Genomic DNA, 21,204 nt, shown 5'->3' on the forward strand with positions numbered 1-21,204 from the left:
TCATGGTCCTTTAAATTATGCATTCTTTCATTTGTGCAAACTAGGCCAGGAGAGGGACTTGTAAAACAGCCTCAATCCTTACATTGTCTGGACATAAAAAATAAATATATGGAAGCAAAATCCATTGTCAGATTTTAACAAAAGAAGAAAGGAAGAAATAAACAATGGCACAGAGTAGACACCCCCCCAAAAAAAAATGGAGAAAGAGAAGGCAAGAAAGTGATAACATGGGCCGGGCATGGTGGCTCACGCCTGTAATCCCAGCACTTTGGGAGGCCCAAGGCGGGTGGATTGCCTGAGGTCAGGAGTTCGAGACCAGCTTGGCCAGCATGGTGAAAACCTGGCTCTACTAAAAATACAAAAATTAGCCAGGCATGGTGGCAGGCACCTGTAATCCCAGCTTCTCAGGAGGCTGAGGTAGGAGAATCACTTGAACCCAGGAGGTGGAGGTTGCAGTGAGCCAAGATCGTGCCATTGCACTCCAGCCTGGGCAACAGAGCGAAACCCCGTCTCAAAAAAAAAAAAAAAAAAAAGAAAAAGAAAAAGAAAAAAAGCGATAACAAAAGATGGACTGTGTAGGGTCTTTTTAAAAATGGAGTGGCATGTTTTGGAAATGAAATAAAAAAACCCTGCAAATCCAAAAAAGGAAGTAGCTTCTGACCCTTTTCTAGACTCTGGAATGAACAAGCAAACCTGGTTATGATCAGTGTCAAGAAATATTTGCCAATTTGTATGAAACTGTGAACGTAAAGAAAGGCCTGTGAGTCATAAGTACAGGAGAGGAAATTAACTGCAATATTTACTGTGCAGATTCTGATTCACTACTGTTTTGGGACAAAGCCTGGTTGCTGTTAGCGGATGCATTTACATTCTGCTGGAAGCTCAATCTTATCAAGCCACATTAGCTAATAAATTACTTGTGAGTTGCCCTAATATTTTACATGGAAGATTCAGAGAAACCAGTAAGACTCCTGAGTGTTATTTCTTAAGTAAAATTCAGAAGAGAAATAAGTTAGCAAAAAAATCTCAATACAAGTGAGGTCTACCTTAAGAAAACATGATAGACAGCATTTTGGTCTTGCAAAATAGATAAACTAGGGTAAGGTATTTGTTTGAGTGGGTTTTTTTTTAATGCTCTGCAAACTCTCTCCACTCCTACAAATGGAAACAAGTATGATGTCCATCAAAAGTGAAGTGGTTAAATAAATTATGTATTTCCACATCATGAAGCACTAGGCAGCTTTAAAAAAGTGAAAAGAAATCGGTTTATAAGTGAGCTAGAGAAATATAGCAAGGTATGAAACACTGTATATATTAGATTTCTCTGTCTTTGTAAATGCTTAGAATATACGCTGACAAAATCTAAATGAACTGGTACCATTTTTTTAACAGTTGCTGGTTGTCATGGAGGAAAAATGGGGACTGCAGAAGCCTTTCTCCCCTAAAGCATTTTTTTGTAGTGTTTGCTGCCATTTTTTCTTCCTTGCCCTCATGAGTATTTCTTACTCTGGGTAAAAAAAAAAAAAAAAGCTAACAATAAATAAAATTGATTTTAAAAAATATTTGAAAAAATTGGGTATCCTTCATTTCTAATATTATTGATTAGAAATTAGGTTTTAGAAGTCAATTTTGAAATACAAGCAGGAACAAGAGTACTTATACTCCTCCTGGAAATTAATTAAGTATTCCTTAAATTGATCTTGGTCACAGAGCTTATAGAATAAAAATGTTAACAGTATGATTACAAACATGCTCTCTCATTGTCCTCTACTGCTTGTTGAATGATGCGCTGTTGTTTTCATTGATTTATTTATTTATTTTTTTCTGACACAAGGTTTTGCTCTGTCACCCAGGCCGGAGTGCAGTGACATGATCATAGTTCATTGCAGCCTCAACCTCCCAGGCTCAAGTGATCCTTCTACCTCAGCCTCCTGTATAACTGGGACTACAGGCATTTGCCACCATGCCTGGCTAATTTGTTAAGTTTTCTTTTTCTTTTTTTTTTGTAGAGATGGGGTCTTGTCACATTGCTCAGGCTGGTCTTGAACTCCTGGCCTTAAGTAGTCCTCCCATCTTGACCTCCAAAAGCACTGGGATTACAGGCATGAGCCACCACCCTCGGCCTTATCAATAATTTCTAGTAAGAAGCCTCAACGCCCTACTAGCCTGATCCAGGAAAGCTGGATCAGTATTGGAGGTGGGTGGCAGAGGGGATATGGCTTTCCCCAATCTACCCTTTTGTGTTATCTGTGTCAGTTTCACAACCATAAAATGGGGAAAAGAGGGGGTTTTATTTATTTTCATAACTCATGGAAGACTGTGTGCAATGATTCAAGCTGCATGGACACTTAGAAGATGAAGAGTACGTATGATTATAGGGCTGTTTTATAAAGAGAATGGCTGTTTTTCTAACACACATTAAAGCAAGAGACAGACGGAAATTACAGGAGTTATTTAAGGCTGTGATGTCAGGTTGTGATAATGCAGGTAGCTGACCATGGTCTGTTATTAGAGGCCATTGTTTTACTCCTGTGCTTTCAGTGATGGCAGGATGGCACAGGGAGAGTGGCAAAACCAACCAGGGCAGCATGAGTCAGTCTTGATGTCACTGTCATACCAAAGGAAGCCAAGAGCAGCTGCATGGTGATCTATATGGATTCTTCAACTCTAATATGGGCAAAAACGTGTTGTACACTTGAGCTTGGATCAAGAGAAGCAGATTCAGCTGAGCACAGTGGCTCGTGCCTGTAATCCCAGCACTTTGAGAGGCTAAGGTGGGAAGATCGCTTGAGCCCAGGAGTTCAAGACCAGTCTGGGAAAAATAGTCAGACTTTGTCTCTGCAAAAAACTTTCTAAAAATTATCTGGGCATGGTGGCATGTGCCTGTAGTCCAAGCTACTTGGGAGGCTGAGGTGGAAGGATTGCTTGAGCCAGGGAAATCGAGGCTGCAGTGACCTGTGATCAGGCCACTGCACTCCAGCCAAGGGAACACAGCGAGACTCCATCTCAAAAAATAATAATAATAATGAATTTTTTTTTTTTTGAGATGAAGTCTCACCCTGTCGCCCAGGCTGAAGTGCAGTGGCGTGATCTCGGCTCACTGCAACCTCTGCCTCCCAGGTTCAAGCAATTTTCCTGCCTCAGCATCCCGAGGAGCTGGGACTATACGCGCATGCCGCTATGCCCAGCTCATTTTTTGTATTTTAGTAGAGACGGGGTTTCACCTTGTTGCCTTGGCTGATCTCAAACTCCTGAGCTCAGGCAACCCACCCGACTCAGCCTCCCAAAGTGCTGGGATTACAGGTGTGAGCTACCGCACCCAGCTAATAATGAATTTTTTAAAAAAAACAGCTTCATAATAAAATTTTAAATGGACATTAATGTTAGTTACTTAACCCTGGAAATCCAAATCTGATAGATTGTGACCCTCTTTTTTTTTTTTTTTTGAGATGGAGTCTCTCTCTGTTGCCCAGGCTGGAGTGCGGTGGCACAATCTTGTCTCACTGCAACCTCTGCCTCCCAGATTCAAGCAATGCTCGTGCCTCAGCCTCCCGAGTAGCTAGGATTACAGATGCCTGCCACTACACGTGGCTAATTTTTGTATTTTTAGTAGAGCCGGGGTTACACCTTGTTGGCCAGGCTGGTCTCAAATTCCTGACCTCCTGATCCACCCACCTTGGCCTCCCAAAGTGCTGGGATTACAGACAGGAGTCACCATGCCTGGCCTGTGACCCTTTAATAAATAGCACACAACTGATTTTTCTCTACAAAAAGCAGACATGTTCACTGCAGAAAATGGTGAAACAGAGATAATAGCAGCAGAAGAAAGATGACTTATACCTGCATCATTGAGAGATCACTAGCACCAAAACTTTTGGGTCATGTCTTTATTATTCATTTATATGTCTACCATCCAATTCAAATATGTATATGCATAAATGTACATATAAAATTTATAAAATAAATGGCATCATCCTGTTCATACTAACATAAAATAGAAACCTAATGGTGTGTGCTTGTGGCTCACGCCTATAATCCCAGCATTTCGGGAGGCCAAGGTGGGCAGATCACTTGAGGTCAGAAGTTTGAGACCAGCCTGGCCAACATGGCAATACCCCGTCTCTACTAAAAGTACAAAAATTAGCCGGGTGTGGTGGCGTGTGCCTGTAATCCCAGCTACTTGGGAGGCTGAGGCAGGAGACTCGCTTGAACCCAGGAGGCGGAGGTTGCAGTGAGCCACTATCAGCCCACTGCACTCCAGCTTGGGCGACAAAGCGAGACTCCATCTCAAAAAAAACCAAAAAAACCCCAACAACCTAATGGTGTGTGCTTTTCAACTATGTTGTGATTAACATCTTTTGAACAGTTCAAAGTTCTCCTAAAGTGATCCACACTTACCTTCCGAGGCTTCACCTTGTCTTGTATATCATATTGGCCAATTCCCTTATAGCTTATTCCAAGCCACCAAGGAAGTCCTTGCTTATCCTAGAAGATGAAAAAGCATGAGAACCAAGACCTAGCTGTTAACTCTTCTAGAAGTGAATAAAATTTACCAATTTCACCTCTTTTTTTTTTTTTTGAGACGGAGTCTCATTCTGTCACCAGGCTGGAGTGCAGTGGCATGATCTCGGCTCACTGCAATCTCTGCCTCTGGGTTTGAGCAATTCCCCTGCCTCAGCCTCCCTAGCAGCTGGGATTACAGGTGTGCACCACCATGCCTGGCTAATTTTTTTGTATTTTAGTAGAGACGGGGTTTCACTATGTTGGCTAGGATGGTCTTGATCTCCTGACCTCATGATCCACCCACCTCAGCCTCCCAAAGTGCTGGGATTACAGGTGTGAGCCACCACACCTGGCAATTTCACCTCTTAACAAGTATCAGCAAGTCAAAATAAAGCTGTCTTGATAAACAAAACATTTAAAAACCTAACTTGTTATTAAAACACCTACTTGGAGTTTCTTCAAATAAAATCTTTAAGTTGAAATAGTCCAGGACTGTTAATACCATCAAAAAGAGTAAAGCATTACTGTTTTGATTAAACAGTTGGAGAAAATAAATAAAATGTAAGTAATTCAACTAAGAATTAATCCAGTAAAAAGCCAGTTATCCATTAAAAAAAAAAAAAGCTCTTTGCCTCTTAATTAGTAACCAGTTATAAAAGGTTGGGGACGTTTCCAAAGAATTACAAAGATGAGAAAAGTGGTTCCAATTCCTGATGTTTATAAAACAATTAACAATGAACATGGGAATATCGAAAACCCTTTTGGAGAACTGTACAATTCAATGACAGGATGTTTGAATAATTGGTTTGAGGTACATATGGGGAGGTGAGTAATATTGTTTTCATAAATTTATCTTTTATGTTTTGCCAAAGCAAAGAATATACTGACACAGGAAAAGGAAAATTTAGGCTTAGACAGATACCTATATGCACACCAGAGTCAGTAGAAATTAAAGTTAAATTGGAGGCCAGGCGTGGTGGTTCATGCCTGTAATCCCAGCACTTTGGGAGCCTGAGGCAGGTGGATCACCTGAGGTCAGGAGTTCAAGACCAGCCTGGCCAACATGGTGAAACCCCATCTCCACTAAAAATACAAAAAATGAGCCAGCTGTGGTGGTGCATGCCTGTAATCCCAGCTACTCTGTGGGCTGAGGCAGGAGAATTGATCAAACCCGGGAGACAGAGGTTGCAGTGAGCTGAGATCACGCCACTGCACTCCAGCCTGGGCAATAGAGCTAGACTCCATCTCAAAAACAAACAACAAAAAAAGTTAAATTGGTACCGATTTTTAGCACAGGTATTCTCATTATGTAAATTTTCTAATTCCCCATCATTTTGAATTGTATAGAGATATGAACATTATCATAACATTAAAAGTCAATCAAGAACTGATCAATTATAAAATTATTTCTCTTCCAAACAAGATACCCTTAACACTTTCATCTCATCATCTCAAAATATGTCAATCTCTCCCTGCTTATAAATATCTGAAAATACTTTTCATATTTGTCAATCTCTCCCTGCTTATAAAACATCTGAAAATACAGTGTATGTAATACACTGATTAAAACATGGTATTGCAAATCCTGTAAAAATTTCAGAATTTTATGAAGCTGTTGAAATAACGCTGGAGACTGCATAATTTTCAAACAAAAGCACTCTCAAATGAAGATCTGGTAGTGCTAGAAAGGTGACCAACTGGAAAAAAGACCAATCAGCAAGCAGAGGTGTTTCGAAAGAGAATGATCTGAACATTTTAGGATGAAGAGAGGTCTTGGAAAAACATTTTAACGTAGCAAGTATTTTGCAAAAATAATGTACTTTATAATTTGCTACAAATGGCAAGATATAATCAGCCTTTTATATAGTATGAAAAAAGCTGGTATTGTGCAATAACTCTCAATCATCATGAAAGCTTTGTCATGTAAAATTACTTACCTTTACTGCATAATAATGGACACCGTAAGTCGGTAGAGCTTCTACTATTTTCATATACCTATGGAAAATAAATATGTATCACAATCTTATTAAAATAGTTAGAGGACCCTTTTGGGAAAAGTGATTTAAAGAAACACCACGTTTCTACTTTCCTTATTATAAGAATAATTAATATGTTTCACTCAAGTAGAAACAGAATAAACCATTTTGGGGAGTAATATATTTTAGCTTATCCAAATGTCAGGAAAATGCTAATAGAACCTCAATTTCATAAAGCTATAGAAAATGTTACTTTCCACACATTCAAATGTTTATGGATTAGGAATGTACCATATTATAAACTCCATTTGCAAGTATTTTTTAAAGTAAGCCCCTAATGATGCAAGCTATGGGCACCAACTTTTGGGTCATACTCATAAGTTAAACAATAAAGCTATGCCATATATTGCTTGTGGTAGAGGTTAAATAACTAGAAACATCTGTCAAAACTCCTAGAAATATATACTTTAAAACTATGAATTATGGGTATGTAAACCTGACTTAAAAAATATGTCCCCCCAGGCTGGGCGCAGTGGCTTACGCCTGTAATCCCAGCACTTTGGGAGGCCGAGGCGGGTGAATCACCTGAGGTCAGGAGTTCAAGACCAGCCTGGCCAACATGCTGAAACCTCATCTCTACTAAAAATACAAAAAAATTAGCTGGGTGTGGTGGCGGACACCTGTAATCCCAGCTATATGGGAGGCTGAGGCAGGAGAATTGCTTGAATTCGGGAGGTGGAGGTTGCAGTGAGCCGAGATTGCACTATTGCACTCCAGCCTGGGTGACAGAGTGAGAATCTGTCAAAAAAAAAAAAAGTCCCCCCAAAATAAAAATTAAAGCGACGATGCCACTACTTGCTATTTTTAATTCAGTAGTGTTTATTGTACACCTTTAAGGCTTTGGGGTGGACTAAATTTTGTAACGCTTCCTCTCTGCCCTCAAGGAACTGAGGCTCCTGTTTTAACGCAAGTAGACTTTTTAATGACATTTTGATGATCAATTTCTCCAGGAAGTGTAATGAATAATTTGACATATTTTTTAAAAGTAAATGGCCCGCATGCAAATGAATATAAGAGGTTAAATGTGTCAAGGTCATGCAGCAACTAAACTGCACAGCCAGAATTCTAACAAAATGAGTCAGACTCCACATCCTAGAGCCTTAGCTACCAAATGAAACCGTCTCTTAGATGAAGCCACACAATAATGATCAGGAGAAAGAATAAGACTCTGCATTTAAGCATGGGTACTTTTTTTTTTTAATTGTTTTTTAGTTTCCAGGGCACATGTGCAGGATGTGCAGGTTTGTTACATAGGTAAATGTATGCCACAGTGATTTGCTGTACCTAACAAACCATCACCTAGAGATTAGGGCCAGCATCCACTAGCACTTTTCCCTAATGCTCTCTCCCACCCCAGCCCTCTCCTGACAGGCCAGTAAGTGTTGTTCTCCTCCCTGTCTCCATGTGTTCTCATTGTTCAGCTCCTGCTGATAAGTGAGAACAAGTGGTGTTTGGTTTTCTGTTCCTGCATTAGTTTGCTGAGGATAATGGCTTCCAGCTTCATACATGTCCCTGCAAAGGACATGATCTCATTCCTTTGTATGGCTACATAGTATTCCATGGTGTGTATATACCATATTTTCTTATCCAGTCTATCATTGATGGGCATTTGGGTTGATTCCATGTCTTAAGCATGGGAACTTTGTAATATACAGTCACACATTGCTTAACAATGAAGATACATTCTGAGAATTGTGTTGTTGGGTGATTCTGTCCTTGTGCACACATCATAGAGTGCACTTACACAAACCTGGATGGTAGAGCCTACTACACAGTTAGGCTGTATGGTATGGCCTATTGCTCCTAGGCTACCAACCTGTACAGCATGTTACTGGGCTGAAATACTGTAGGCAATTATAATACAATGGTAAGTATTTGAGTATCTAAGCATAGAAAAGATACAGTAACAATATGGAATACAATGGTAAGTATTTGAGTATCTAAGCATAGAAAAGATACAGTAACAATATGGCATTATAATCCTATGGGCCCACCATTGTATATGTGTACAGAAATGGTACATGACTGTACTCACTCGTTTACCTTAATACCCTTAATGGAAATTGTCACTACTTCTTTTTACTTTTCAGTTCAGAAAACAGGCACAATGAATTAAAATGTCAAGGATCCAATTTCAAGATGCTAACTTCTGATTTCTGCTGCAAAGACAACAGAAGGTGTGTTTTGATAAAAACAAGATTAGAGGCTGGGCACAGTGGCCCATGTCTATAATCCCAGCATTTTGGGAGGCCGAGTTGGGCAGATCATTTGAGGTCAAGAGTTTGAGATCAGCCAGGCCAACATGGGGAAACCCTGTCTCTACTAAAACTACATAAATTAGCTGGGCATGGTGGCATGCGCCTGTATCATCCCAGCTACTCAGGAGCCTGAGGCACGAAAATCGCTTGAACCCAGGAGGTGGCAATTGCAGTGAGATGAGATCGCATCACTGCACTCCAGCCTGGGTGACAGAGCAAGACTCTGTCTCAAAAAGAGAGATTAGAGCAAAGAAGTAGGAGTGTGAGGAAAATCTACAATCTCCAAGTCCTTATTTCAGTTTTCACAGGCATAGAAATAATTTTAAAAGTTTAGTGTAGCAATTTTTTTTTTTTTTGAGACAGAGTTTCTTTATTGTCACCTGGCTGGAGTGCAATGGTGCAATCACGGCTCACTGCAACATCTGCCTCCCTGGTTTAAGCAATTCTCCTGCCTCAGCTTCTCGAGTAGCTGGTATTACAGGTGGTTGCCAACATGCCTGGCTAATTTTTGTATTTTTAGTGGAGATGGGGTTTCACCATGTTGGCCAGGCTGGCATCGAACCTCTGATCTCAAGTGATCCGCCCTCCTCAGCCTACCAAAATGCTGGGATTACAGGCATGAGCCACTGTGCTGGCCTGTTCTTAATAATGGGTGGTAACTCTATAAGTCACAAAACGTAGAAATACATTACAATGGCTTGTTCTTAGTAGCATGAAGAAACAGACTATCTAACACCAATATACTATACACTCGACTCAAATTCGAATCACAAACTGGGGGACAAAACATGGCTTCTAGATAGGTTTTATTTGGCTAACATTGCATTAAATTTTCTTTAAATTACTTCCCAATGAGATAAGATTTAAAAATCTGAATTTCCAGCTTCTCCTGGAAAACAAAGGATCTGGCAACATTATGCCTGAATTCTAAAGCTGAGTAACCTTGCCTCTACTCAGGATGAAAGCTCACCTGTTTACCACAGTCCCCACCATTCTCTATTGCCCTACATCTGGCCTACATTTCTCATTTTTTTACCTGCCTGACACTGGTAGGTATCTGAGTTGGTGACACCAATGTATAGAATGACCAAAGACATTTTCTAATTCACAGTAAGATATTTCTAACCAGATAAGGACTATGTTCACAAAAACTACACAACAGAAATCATTTCAAGTGACACCTTCAAATGAGAGATATTAAAATTATATCTAAGCAAAAGGAAAGATACTTACTGAACCACAGCTTGACCTCGAGTGAGACCTTTGATTTTCAAATAATGCTCAATTACCCTGTCCTCACTGTAAAACAAAGAAATGAGAAGGATTGCAATGCATGATTATCTGAGGTACAGGCACAGTTTCCACAGTATCAGGTGGCTGTCAGGAAACTTGAGAGAGAAAGCCTTCACCAACTTGTTTGGTAGATAGAGCTTGGCTTTTGTTTCTGTAGGAGATGGATTCCTGAACTTCAGACATTTGACTGCCTCCATTATCATCTTTAACTTATGTTTTATGTAGCATATTTATATAATATATATATTACTACCTTTAAAACTTAAAGTGCACAGCCAGGCGTGGTGGCTCATGCCTGTAATCCCAGCACTTTAGGAGGCTGAGGGGATCACGAGGTCAGGAGATTGAGACCATTCTGGCTAACACAGTGAAACCCCATCTCTACTAAAAATACAAAAAATTAGCTGAGTGTTGTGGCATGTGCCTGTAGTCCCAGCTACTCAGGAGGCTGAGGCAGGAGAACTGCTTGAACCTGGGAGGTGGAGATAGCAGTGAGCCGAGATTGAGCCATTGCACTCCATTCTAGGTGACAAGAGTGAAAATCCATCTCAAAAAAAAAAAAAAAAAAAAGACTTAAAGCGCAGTGGCTCATACCTGTATTCCCAACACTTTGGGAAGTTGAGGCAGGCAGATCACCTGAGGCCAGGAGTTTGAGGCCAGCCTGGCCAACATGGTGAAATGTCGTCTCTACTAAAAATACAAAATTAGCTGGTTGTGGTGGCGCATGCCTGTAATCCCAGCTACTTAGGAGGCTGAGGCACGAGAATCACTTGAACCCAGGAGGTGGAGGCTGCAGTGAGCCGAGCTTGCGCCTTGCACTCCAGCCTGGGCAACAAGAGCGAAACTCTATCACAAAAACAAAAAACAAACAAAAAACTTAATTTACTAGAAAAGGAAACAATATCAATTTCTCAAATGGGAAATGATCTTTTGCCATAATTGGATGGAATATAATACACATAAAATAATGATATCAAATGTTAGCTGTAGAACATTATTGAAGAAATTTTGAGCCTAAGGCCTATCCTCTCTTTGGTTAAAACAGGGAGATCAGCAAGTGTTAGGCATTAAAGACTTTCTCATTGAATGATTCAGAAAGATTTTACAAGAATTTAAACTGCTTCTGAGTCTGTGTGCAATCTAAAATACTCTACTATCACCATTTACAGACATGTTGCTTTAGGAGAAAACCCTTTTATTGCCCTAGAGTAAAACCTGTTGACTGGAAAGGAAATCTCAAGTATAACCTAGAAGATGAAGTATTTCTATCTCCATATGACTAGTTCTCATTAGTAATGTCTTTTTTTTAAATTAAAAAACTATCAAGGCTGGGTGCAGTGGCTCACGTCTGTAATCTCAGCACTTTGGGAGGCCGAGGCAGGCGGATCACGAGGTCAGGAGTTCGAGACCAGCCTGGCCAACATGGTGAAACACCTTCTCTACTGAAGATACAAAACATTAGCTGGGCATCGTACCGTGTGCCTGTAATCCCAGCTATTTGGGAGACTGAAGCAGGAGAATTGCTTGAACCTAGGAGGCAGAGGTTGCAGTGAGCGGAGATTGTGCCATTATATTCCAGCCTGGGCGACAGGGGGAGACTCCGTCTCAAAAAATAAAATAAAATAAAAATAGATAAAACTATCGCGCTTGGTCGGGCCCGGTGGCTCACACCTGTAATCCCAGCATTTTGGGAGGTCAAGGCGGGTAGATTGCCTGAGGGCAGGAGTTTGAGACCAGCCTGATCAACATGGTGAAACCCCGACTCTACTAAAAATACAAAAATTAGCCGAGCCTGGTGGAGGGTGCCTGTAATCCTCGCTACTCGGGAAGCTGAGGCACAAGAATCACTTGAACCAGGTTGCAGTGAGCCGAGTTCATGCTACTGCACTCCAGCCTAGGCGACAGAACAAGACTCTGTCTCAAAAAAACAAAACAAACAAACAAAAAACTATCACTCGAAAATGACATGGCTAGAAGTTTCCAGAGTCAAGATGCTATGTAGCCTCAGTACTTACTTTCACTATATATTTGGGAATATACTTCCAACTTCATACTAAATGTCTCAATATTGAATATCTATTTTGTAATCTTTATTTGTAACATTTTAGTGGAAAGAAAAACCATCTTGAGGATTCAGACTGAAACCAAGGAGAATACATTTAACAAGAATGTAAGTATTTTAAGGGAAAACGTAATTTAGAAAAAAAATATGGGATGAAAATAGATACTATGGATTCATTAAAGTACAAACAACTAAACCAACTCAATATATACAATATCTAGCTGTAGTAGAAACCTCTGGTCATTATGAAAAACTCTGATCCAAGGAAATCTGTATTTTATAACACTTATATTGCATTCTGCTAGATTAAAGCTGCATTACACAGTGAATGCACATATATTGAATATTATATATTCACCTAGGAGCATACTCTACAGACATTTCACACACTTGAAAGAAACATCAGCCAGCTGCTCTTTGCAAATGACTGCAAGACACATCTTGGTACAATGATCTCCAGTAAGCTTTGAGTAGATCCTTTCACTGAAAGGATCAAGGTCTACCTATGGTTACTTTATACAATTGATTGGCAATTTGATATTTTTCTCACTTATATTTCTTTTAATGCCCTGAAAAGCATGTAGTTCTGAATGGAGGCTATGAAAATGAGTCACCTGTTATGTGGATTTGGCTTACCAGTAGGCAAGGGATGGATGCTCCTGAAGAGTTTTGGTTGGAAAGGCTGGTAATGTCTTTAAATCTTTCCTGGCATTTTCATCACTAAAAAGAAATGGAATATGGTAATGTCAGGTACTGTTATCCAAAAAATTATGCAAGCTGGTCACCAAATGAATGAGATAAAAAAAATAACTATTTACAGCATGTTGGAGCCAACATATACATGGTTATGGACTCTAACTAGAAGCAGCCCCCAAATTTAACAACTGAGTTATATGAGGAGATGTTGAAGTTTATAATATTTTCTGCACATGTCTATTTTACACATAACTATGATTATAATTGTACATTTTTCACGTTGTATTTTTACAGAATATTCTTCGCATTTCATTATCCACTTTCTCTATGTTCCTACAGTATCTTACTAATCATCTTTAGTGGCTACATAATATTCATCATGGTGGAATACTGGTTATCATGAAACCATTCACATAGCATCAACAATTTTTCATAATAGATATCATTGCAATGAAAAGGTTTATGTAGTCTTTTATATTACTCTTCTGTTACTTCCTTACAACGCTCTGAAATATAGCAGACCAACTCAACCACCTGTAGAAATCTCTTGAATAGAAGATGACTGGAAAACGTGTTTCTAATGAAACCCAAGGTATCTCTTAAGTCACATTAAGTGAACTAAAATGTACCTCATGTAAGGTTAGCTATTATCTAATTATAAAATGGCAAAATTCTAGTTGTCAAGAGAAAGTTGTGGTCTTTACAGAACTTTAAAAAAGGGAGAACAGGCCGGACACAGTGGCTTACGCCTGTAATCCCAGCACTTTGGGAGGCCAAGGCGGGCAGATCATGAGGTCAGGAGATTGAGACCATCCTGGCTAACACGGTGAAACCCTGTCTCTACTAAAAATACAAAAAAAAAAAAAAAAAAAAAAAAAATAGCCAGGTTTGGTGGTGGGTGCCTATAGTCCCAGCTACTTGGGAGGCTGAGGCTGGAGAATGGCATGAACCTGGGAAGCGCAGCTTGCAGTGAGCCGAGATCACGCCACTGCACTCCAGCCTTGGCGACAGAGCAAGACTCCGTCTCAAAAAAAAAAAAAAAAAAAAAAAAAAGAGGGAGAACACGTAATACTACCCAGTCATAGTTGGTTATGAGAGAAAATACTCTGAGTATTTAAGGACATAATCTATGAGGGAATGAACATGATTATCTAAAGCCTATTAGAGGGTAGCTACTCAAAATTCTGATGAAACTGGTGTTCATCAAACAGCATAATGCTAACTCTTCCTACCTTCCACTTCTTCCTATCTTTACCACTAGCTACTCTTCGATGAAAGGCTCCCAAGTGCCAGATACCATGCAACACACTTCTTGGGCATTATTTACCTCATGTAAGGCTCACCACAAGCATTCCCATGCAGTAGATACTATTATTATCTATTTAAGTAGACGAGCCCCCCAGCTGGAGGGCCAAACACTGAACCATTCCTTGTTGCTATTACATTTCAAAGCCAGGGTTGTGGCCTTTCCTACAGGTGAAAGATCTAGCTTTCCAAATTACTACAGGAAATAAAAAGTCACTTGGCTCCTGTTCTTACGTAAGAATAAATCTCTCTATTCATTTGAAATCTGAGAGTTATGGCTTAACCACACTGACAATCTTGGGAAACTGGTTTGTGCTTCCTGAAAATCAAAATATACCACAATCCAATTCATTCGTATTAAAGGTCAACTGTCAACTCCCAGTATATTTATTTTTCTTAATAATCTCTCTTATGTTCTGTCTGGCATACCACATTTACTTTTTTTTTTTTTTTCAAACCTAAAACTGTCAGATACCTTTACTTCTAAATTGTGAGTTTTTTTAATGAAGGGCAAATGCATGCATATATTCAAAAATGATAAATTCAGGACAACATCGTGTTATGAAATCATCCCCATCGACCACATGCATGTTGTTATTTCTGGATCCAGGTGAACCACAGGCTATGTTTCAAGAACCCAGCCTAGCATTCACTTACTTGGATTACAGTTAATTCTGTGGCAATGGAGACCTCACTAGATCAGAAGTTGCTATTTATCATAAATTTATTTATTCAGTTAACAAAAATATGTAGAACGAGTGTCATATGATAGAATTGTTTTTAACTCATACAAATGCAGTCAGCCAAAAGGGAAAGGAGAATAGGGAAAGAAGTGAGGGAGAAATTTTATCTGTCATTCCATTCAATAAGCTCATGGTTGAGAGTAAGTACAAAACAGGTGACTTGAAGCTGTTGTCCTTAGTCCTATGTCCCTCAAAGCACAAGTATCTCACGACACTGAGATTTTTCCAGCATTCAGGCATTTAATACATGTCTGCTAAACTCAAGCAATCTTTATATCTAGTGCCTAAAGAAATAGCTGTGTGTTTCAACTGGAGAAAAATACCACCTGTGTTGGATTTATTGAAAGATGAAGTTTAGTCTTCAGCATATAATTTTCCCAGCGATTTTCAAGAGTAATTTGAACTATACACAATCAGAATCTACTCCAGTTATAAGATGTTATTTGTTTAGAAATTCTGGCTGAATAAATCAATAAATTACTATAGGTTAATCATGAGCCAGTATCTGAGATAATGATGAATATTCATTCATTAAGACCTTTTTTGAGTACTAATCAATCACTGAGAAGCAAGTAAAATGTGCGTTAATAGGGAAGTGGATTAGGATCATTTTAAGGAGAGTTTAGAATACCTTGAAAAAAACTATTCTTAACCGGGTGCAGTGGCTTAGCCTATAATCCCAGCGCTTTGGGAGGCCAAGGCAGGGGGATCACCTGAGGTCAGGAGTTCAAGACCAGCCTGACCAACATGTGAAACCCCGTCTCTACTAAAAATACAAAAATTAGCTGGCTGTGGTGGCAGACACCTGTAATCCCAGCTACTCAGGAGGCTGAGGCAGGAGAATCACTTGAACCCAGGAGGCGGAAGTTGCAGTGAGCCGAGATCGCGCCATTGCACTCCAGCCTGGGGGACAAGAGTGAGACTTTGTCTCAAAAAAAAAAAAGAAAAGAAAAAGAAAGAAAGAAAGAAAAAAAGTATTCTTAAAAAGATGGAGCACAGAAGATTTTTAGGGCACTGAAACTATTCCGTATGATACTGTAATGGTGGATATATGACATTATGCATTTGACAAAACCTGTAGAACTGTACAACACAGAGTGAACCCTAATTTGACTATAGACTTTTGCAACAAATGTACCACACTAATGCAAGATGTTAATAATAGGGGAAACAGTGGGGGTGGGGAGAGGGGGTATAAAAGAACTCTCTGTACTTTCATTCAGTTCTTCTGTAAATCTAAAACTGCTCCAAAAAATGTTTATTAAGAAAAAAGAAGAAAGAAATATACTTTAGATTAGTGATTCTCAACGTGGGCAATTTTGCCCCTCAGGGGACGTTTAGCAATGTTTGAAAGCATTTTTGATAGTCACAACTGAGGAAGGAGGTGTTACTGGCTTCTACTGGGTAGTTCCTATATTGCACAGGACAGCCCTCAACAACAAAGGATGATCCTGCCCAAAATGTCAATAGTGCTGAGATTGAGAAACCCTGCCTTCAATGATAAGAATGCTGAAAATTCTACCCTAATACTCTACAAAGCATATCTTTTAGACTTACAGAATTTTTCTCTTATGTTACTCTGAATATTAGACATCTCAGATGCAAATATCTTGGGGCCAAGTGAGACAGGCATTAGAAAATCAACTGGGTAAGCGAGCTGAGAAACGTAAGTCAAACTCACCATCAGACCTGGGGACACTGAGATATGGTGTGAACTCTGAAGAGAGGAGAACATTGCCCATGTTTCATATAAGATACAGATTTGACTGTGTGTGATAGAGATCAAAACTTTAGTTAATTTCTCTTCACATAAGTCAGAGCTCGCTGGGCATGGTGGCTCATGCCTATAATCCCAACACTTTGGGAGACTGAGCTGGGAGGATCTCTTGAGCCCAGGAGTTGGAGACCGACCTGGGCAACACAGTGAGACCTTGTTTCTACAAGAAATTTTTTAAAAATTAGCCAGGTGTCATGGCATGTGCCTGTGGTTTCAGCTACTTGGGAGGCTGAAGTGGACCACTGGAGTCCAGGAGTTCAAGGCTCTAGTGAGTTATGATTGCACCAATATATTACAGCCTGGGCAACAGAGTGAGACTCTCTTATTTAAAAAAAAAAAAAAAAAAAAAAAAAAAGAATGGAGAGAAGATGCCTTCTCAGTTTCTTGGTTTCTAGTTTCAGATAATCAGATAATTTGCTAACTGCAAATTGTCAATAGTGATTGATTAAAGGAGACAAGTAATTTAGGCAAATTACTTGTCTCGCTACTTGTGGAATCTTGACTATCCCTCAAAATCACGTTTTTTTGTTTTTTGTTTTTTTTTTTGAGGCTGGGTCTTGTTCTGTTGCCCAGGCTGGAGTGCAGTGGCTCAATCATGGCTCACTGCAGCCTCAACCTCCAGGGCTCAAGTGATCCTCCCCCCTCAGCCTCCCAAGTAGCTAGAATCACAGCTGCGTGCCACCATGTCTGGCTAATTTTTTAATTTTTCATAGAGATGGGGTCTCACTATGTTGACCTGGCTGATCTCAAACTCCTGGCCTCCAGCAATCCTCCTGCCTTAGCTTCCCAAAGTGCTGGGATTACAGACACGAGCCACCATGGCCAGCCCCCCAAAATTACATTTTCAGGGAAGAACATGGCCTTATTTCTTCACGTTAGAAAAGGCTCCTGTTAATCCTCCAAATCTGGTCATTTGTACTATTGCAAAATATCCCTTGTGAATATATAACATCACTTTCCTGTAAGAACCTGTTTAATATAGGAATTTTCCACCAAGCCATCACCGATATTTGAAGTGGTTGAGCTGTGGACGTGACTATAACACTAAAAGAGAAAGCCAGCAGAATAATCGAAAGATGACTGACACAGATAGCTTGGCAGAAAAATGGGTTAAACTCTTCAACAAGCCGTGTATAGAAGTAGAATTCCAAATGGCCAACAGAAAAAAGTGTTCATCTTCATAAGTTATCAAGGAAATGCAAATTAAATCCTCAATTAATTACCAGTACACAACGGAGTCTCACTCTGTCACCAGGCTGCAGTGCAGTCGTGCGATCTTGTTTGGTCCTAAACAAGGACCCGGGTTCAAGTGATTCTCCTGCCTCAGCCTCCGGAGTAGCTGGGACTACAGGTGTACGCCACCATGCCCAGCTACTTTTTGTATTTTCAGTAGAGACAGGGTTTCACCATGTTGGCCAGGAAGGTCTCTATCTCTTGACCTCATGATCAAGAGATAGACCGCACCCGGCCAGACTATCAAACTTTTTTTTTTTTTTTTTTTTTTTTTGAGACGGAGTCTGGCTCTGTCACCCAGGCTGGAATGCAGTGGCGCAATCTCGGCTCACTGCAAGCTCCACCTCCGGGGTTCACGCCATTCTCCTGCCTCAGCCTCCCGAGTAGCTGGGACTACAGGTGCCCGCCACTACGCCCAGCTAATTTTTTATATTTTTAGTAGAGACGGGTTTCACCGTGTTAGCCAGGATGGTCTCGATCTCCTGACCTCGTGATCCACTCGCCTCGGCCTCCCAAAGTGCTGGGATTACAGGAGCGAGCCACCGTGCCCGGCCACTTTTTTTTTTTTTTTTTATATGGAGTCTCGCTCTGTCACCCAGGCTGGAGTGCAGTGGCGCGATGCTGGCTCACTGCAACCTCTGCCTCCCAGGTTCAAGCAATTCTCTGCCTCAGCTTCCCGAGTAGCTGGGATTACAGGCGCCCTCCGACACGCCTGGCTAATTTTTTTGTATTTTTAGTAGAGATGGGGTTTCACCAAGTTGGCCAGGCTGATCTTGAACTCCTGACCTTGTGATCCACCTGCCTCGGCCTCCCAAAGTGCTGGGATTACAGGCATGAGCCACCGCGTCCGGCGACTATCAAACTTTAAAACTCCAACAAGATCTAGTTTATATGGAGATGAAGTGCAATAGGAACTCTCATCCATTACTAGTAAGAGTGTCAATCGGTACAATCATTTTGGAAATTTGCATACCCTATAACCCAGTAATCCTCTGCTAGGTATATTCCCTAGAGAAACTTATATACAAGAGTAAGATTTAGGGCCAGGCGTGGTGGCTCACACATGTAATTCCAGCACTTTGGGAGGCCGAGGTGGGTGGATCACCTGAGGTCAGGAGTTTGAGACCAGTCTGACCAACACGGTGAAACCCCACCTCTATTAAAAAATATATAAAAATTAGCCAGGCATAGTGGTGGGCACCTGTAATCCCAGCTACTTGGGAGGTTGAGGCAGGAGAATCGCTTGAACCCGGCAGGCGGAGGTTGCAGTGAGTTGAGATCGCATCATCGCACCCCAGCCTGGGCAACAGAGCAAGACTCTGCCTCAAAAAAAAAAAAAAATTTACACTAACATTGTTCACACAAAAGAACAACTCAAATATCCCATAACAGTATAAATGCTTAAACTGTAATGTATTCATGTAATAGAATACCATGCAGCAAAGAAAACAGACAATAGCTACACACATCATGAATGTCACACATATTGAGCAAAGATACAAGACCCCAAATAAGAAACACAATCACTACTTCAAGTACATAAAAGGTCCAAAACAAACAAAATGAAACTAGAAAGAATCACACATAGGTGATAAAACTATGAGGAAAGACAAGCACCCGATCTCATCTCATCTAGGAAGCTAAGTAAGGTTGGGGCTGGTTAGTTCTTGGATGGGAGACAGCCCGGAAATACTGGGTGCTATAGGCTTAACAAAACAAAGACAAGAAAATATTTACCATAGAGTCAGAATGCCCATGAGGAAAGAGGGAATTTTATTGGAGGTAGGAAAGTACAATATACAATGGGGGGCAGGAGGCTTCTGGGGTCCTGGCAACATTCCTCACTGGCTGTGGTTGTATTGCTGCATCCTTTTTTTCTCCTTTTTTTTTTCTCCGAGACTCTGTCACCCAGGCTGGACTGCAGTGGCACTATCTTGGCTAACTGCAACCTCCGCCTCTTGGGTTTAAACGATTCTCCTTCCTCAGCCCTCCCAGTAGGTGGGACTACAGGTATGTGCTACCATGCCCAGCTAATTTTTGTATTTTTAGTAGAGACGGGGTTTCGCCATGTTGGCCAGGCTGTTCTTGAACTCGTGACCTCAGGTGATCTGCCCGCCTCCACCTCCCAAAGTGCTGGGATTACAGGCGTGAGCCACTGTGCCCGGCCCAGCTGCATCCTTCTAATTTGTTCTTTATACCAATATACATGTTTTACGCATTATTCTATGTGATATAATTCACAACAAAAATGGAATCAAGTATGGCCAGTTGAGTGGATGTGGGGAAAGCGGAAGTTCAAGCTCACTGCCCTGTTATGGGGAGGTGCTGCAATGGTAACGTAAGAGGTTAGAACCTACTAAACCAAAAATGAATCCACTGGAGTGTTAGAAACACTGGCATATTATTATAGAAGGTTAAGCTCGATCATTTTCAGAGTTTAGGATCAAACAGGATTTCACGTTTGAGTGGACTGGCAGTAGCTGAGTGCTTATTTGTTCACCCTCCTGGGGAGTTTGTCTGGGAGCCTGAGGCTGCAAGGGATCTATGGAGCTTGTAGGAGCAGCCAGGTCTGGCTTCTGCACAGAAGGCCCCTCCCTGGCCGGCTGGGCAGGAGGCATGATTTATGAGTCAGGATCAACCTCAGAGTTCAGAGGGAGGGCCCTAAAGTAGTAGGGGAGGTGAACAAGCCTCAATCGGGATGTCTCTGCCTTTCACCAGCAATAAATACACTCAAACTGACTGGACATTCCTGACCCTAATGGCAACGGATATGTTATTTTAAAGATGCACTTGACCAGAATTGCCATGAGGGACTGGTTTCTCCGGGTCCTAGCCAGAGAGAATGCCCATAAATCTACATCACTTGCTACTTCTCAGTGACCAAACCAGAAATTGCTTCTCTCCATAATTTCAGCAGGAATTCAGATGTCACAATGAAGAACATGCTTGCATTTTATCTGATTATCTAGGCTGAACTCTTCCCTTAGGCATTCCAGATTCCTATTTCGATAACTTTCCAGAAGGAAGCTGCCCATGACCCTCTATTTAGCTACTACAACTATTTCTCAGGCAACAATTCCTTTGGTCATTCTGAAGCCCCCTTTCACAGCCTGTTTTTCTTTACTGACCCCAAGTACCCTGACGGAATGTGCCAACCTCACTCATTTTTGAGAAAGCCACATGGCTGGCAAAACTGAGGCTACTCTTTGTGTGTGCTGGAGCACTTGTGTGGAAAAAGCCACCCCCAGCAAATGGGTGCACCTGCTTGTGGCTAATTGTGGGCTTGCACACAGCAACA

General features: G+C 40.9%; 1 protein-coding gene across 7 annotated transcripts in view; it reads right to left on the reverse strand.

Moving 5' to 3' along the window:
* Positions 1-21,204, reverse strand: part of FRMD4B (FERM domain containing 4B) — a 373,681-nt gene that overhangs the window by 41,291 nt on the left and 311,186 nt on the right. For all 7 annotated transcript variants that reach the window (XM_063806908.1, XM_009445839.5, XM_063806907.1 and 4 more), the window contains 4 exons: positions 12,789-12,872; positions 10,031-10,096; positions 6,441-6,498; positions 4,399-4,485 (listed from right to left, as the gene is read on the reverse strand). In XM_063806908.1, coding sequence (XP_063662978.1) covers positions 4,399-4,485; positions 6,441-6,498; positions 10,031-10,096; positions 12,789-12,872 — 295 coding nt within the window. The remainder of the gene's footprint in view (positions 1-4,398; positions 4,486-6,440; positions 6,499-10,030; positions 10,097-12,788; positions 12,873-21,204) is intronic.

Source organism: Pan troglodytes, chromosome 2, assembly GCF_028858775.2.
Source record: "Pan troglodytes isolate AG18354 chromosome 2, NHGRI_mPanTro3-v2.0_pri, whole genome shotgun sequence".
Taxonomy (NCBI): Eukaryota; Metazoa; Chordata; class Mammalia; order Primates; family Hominidae; genus Pan; species Pan troglodytes.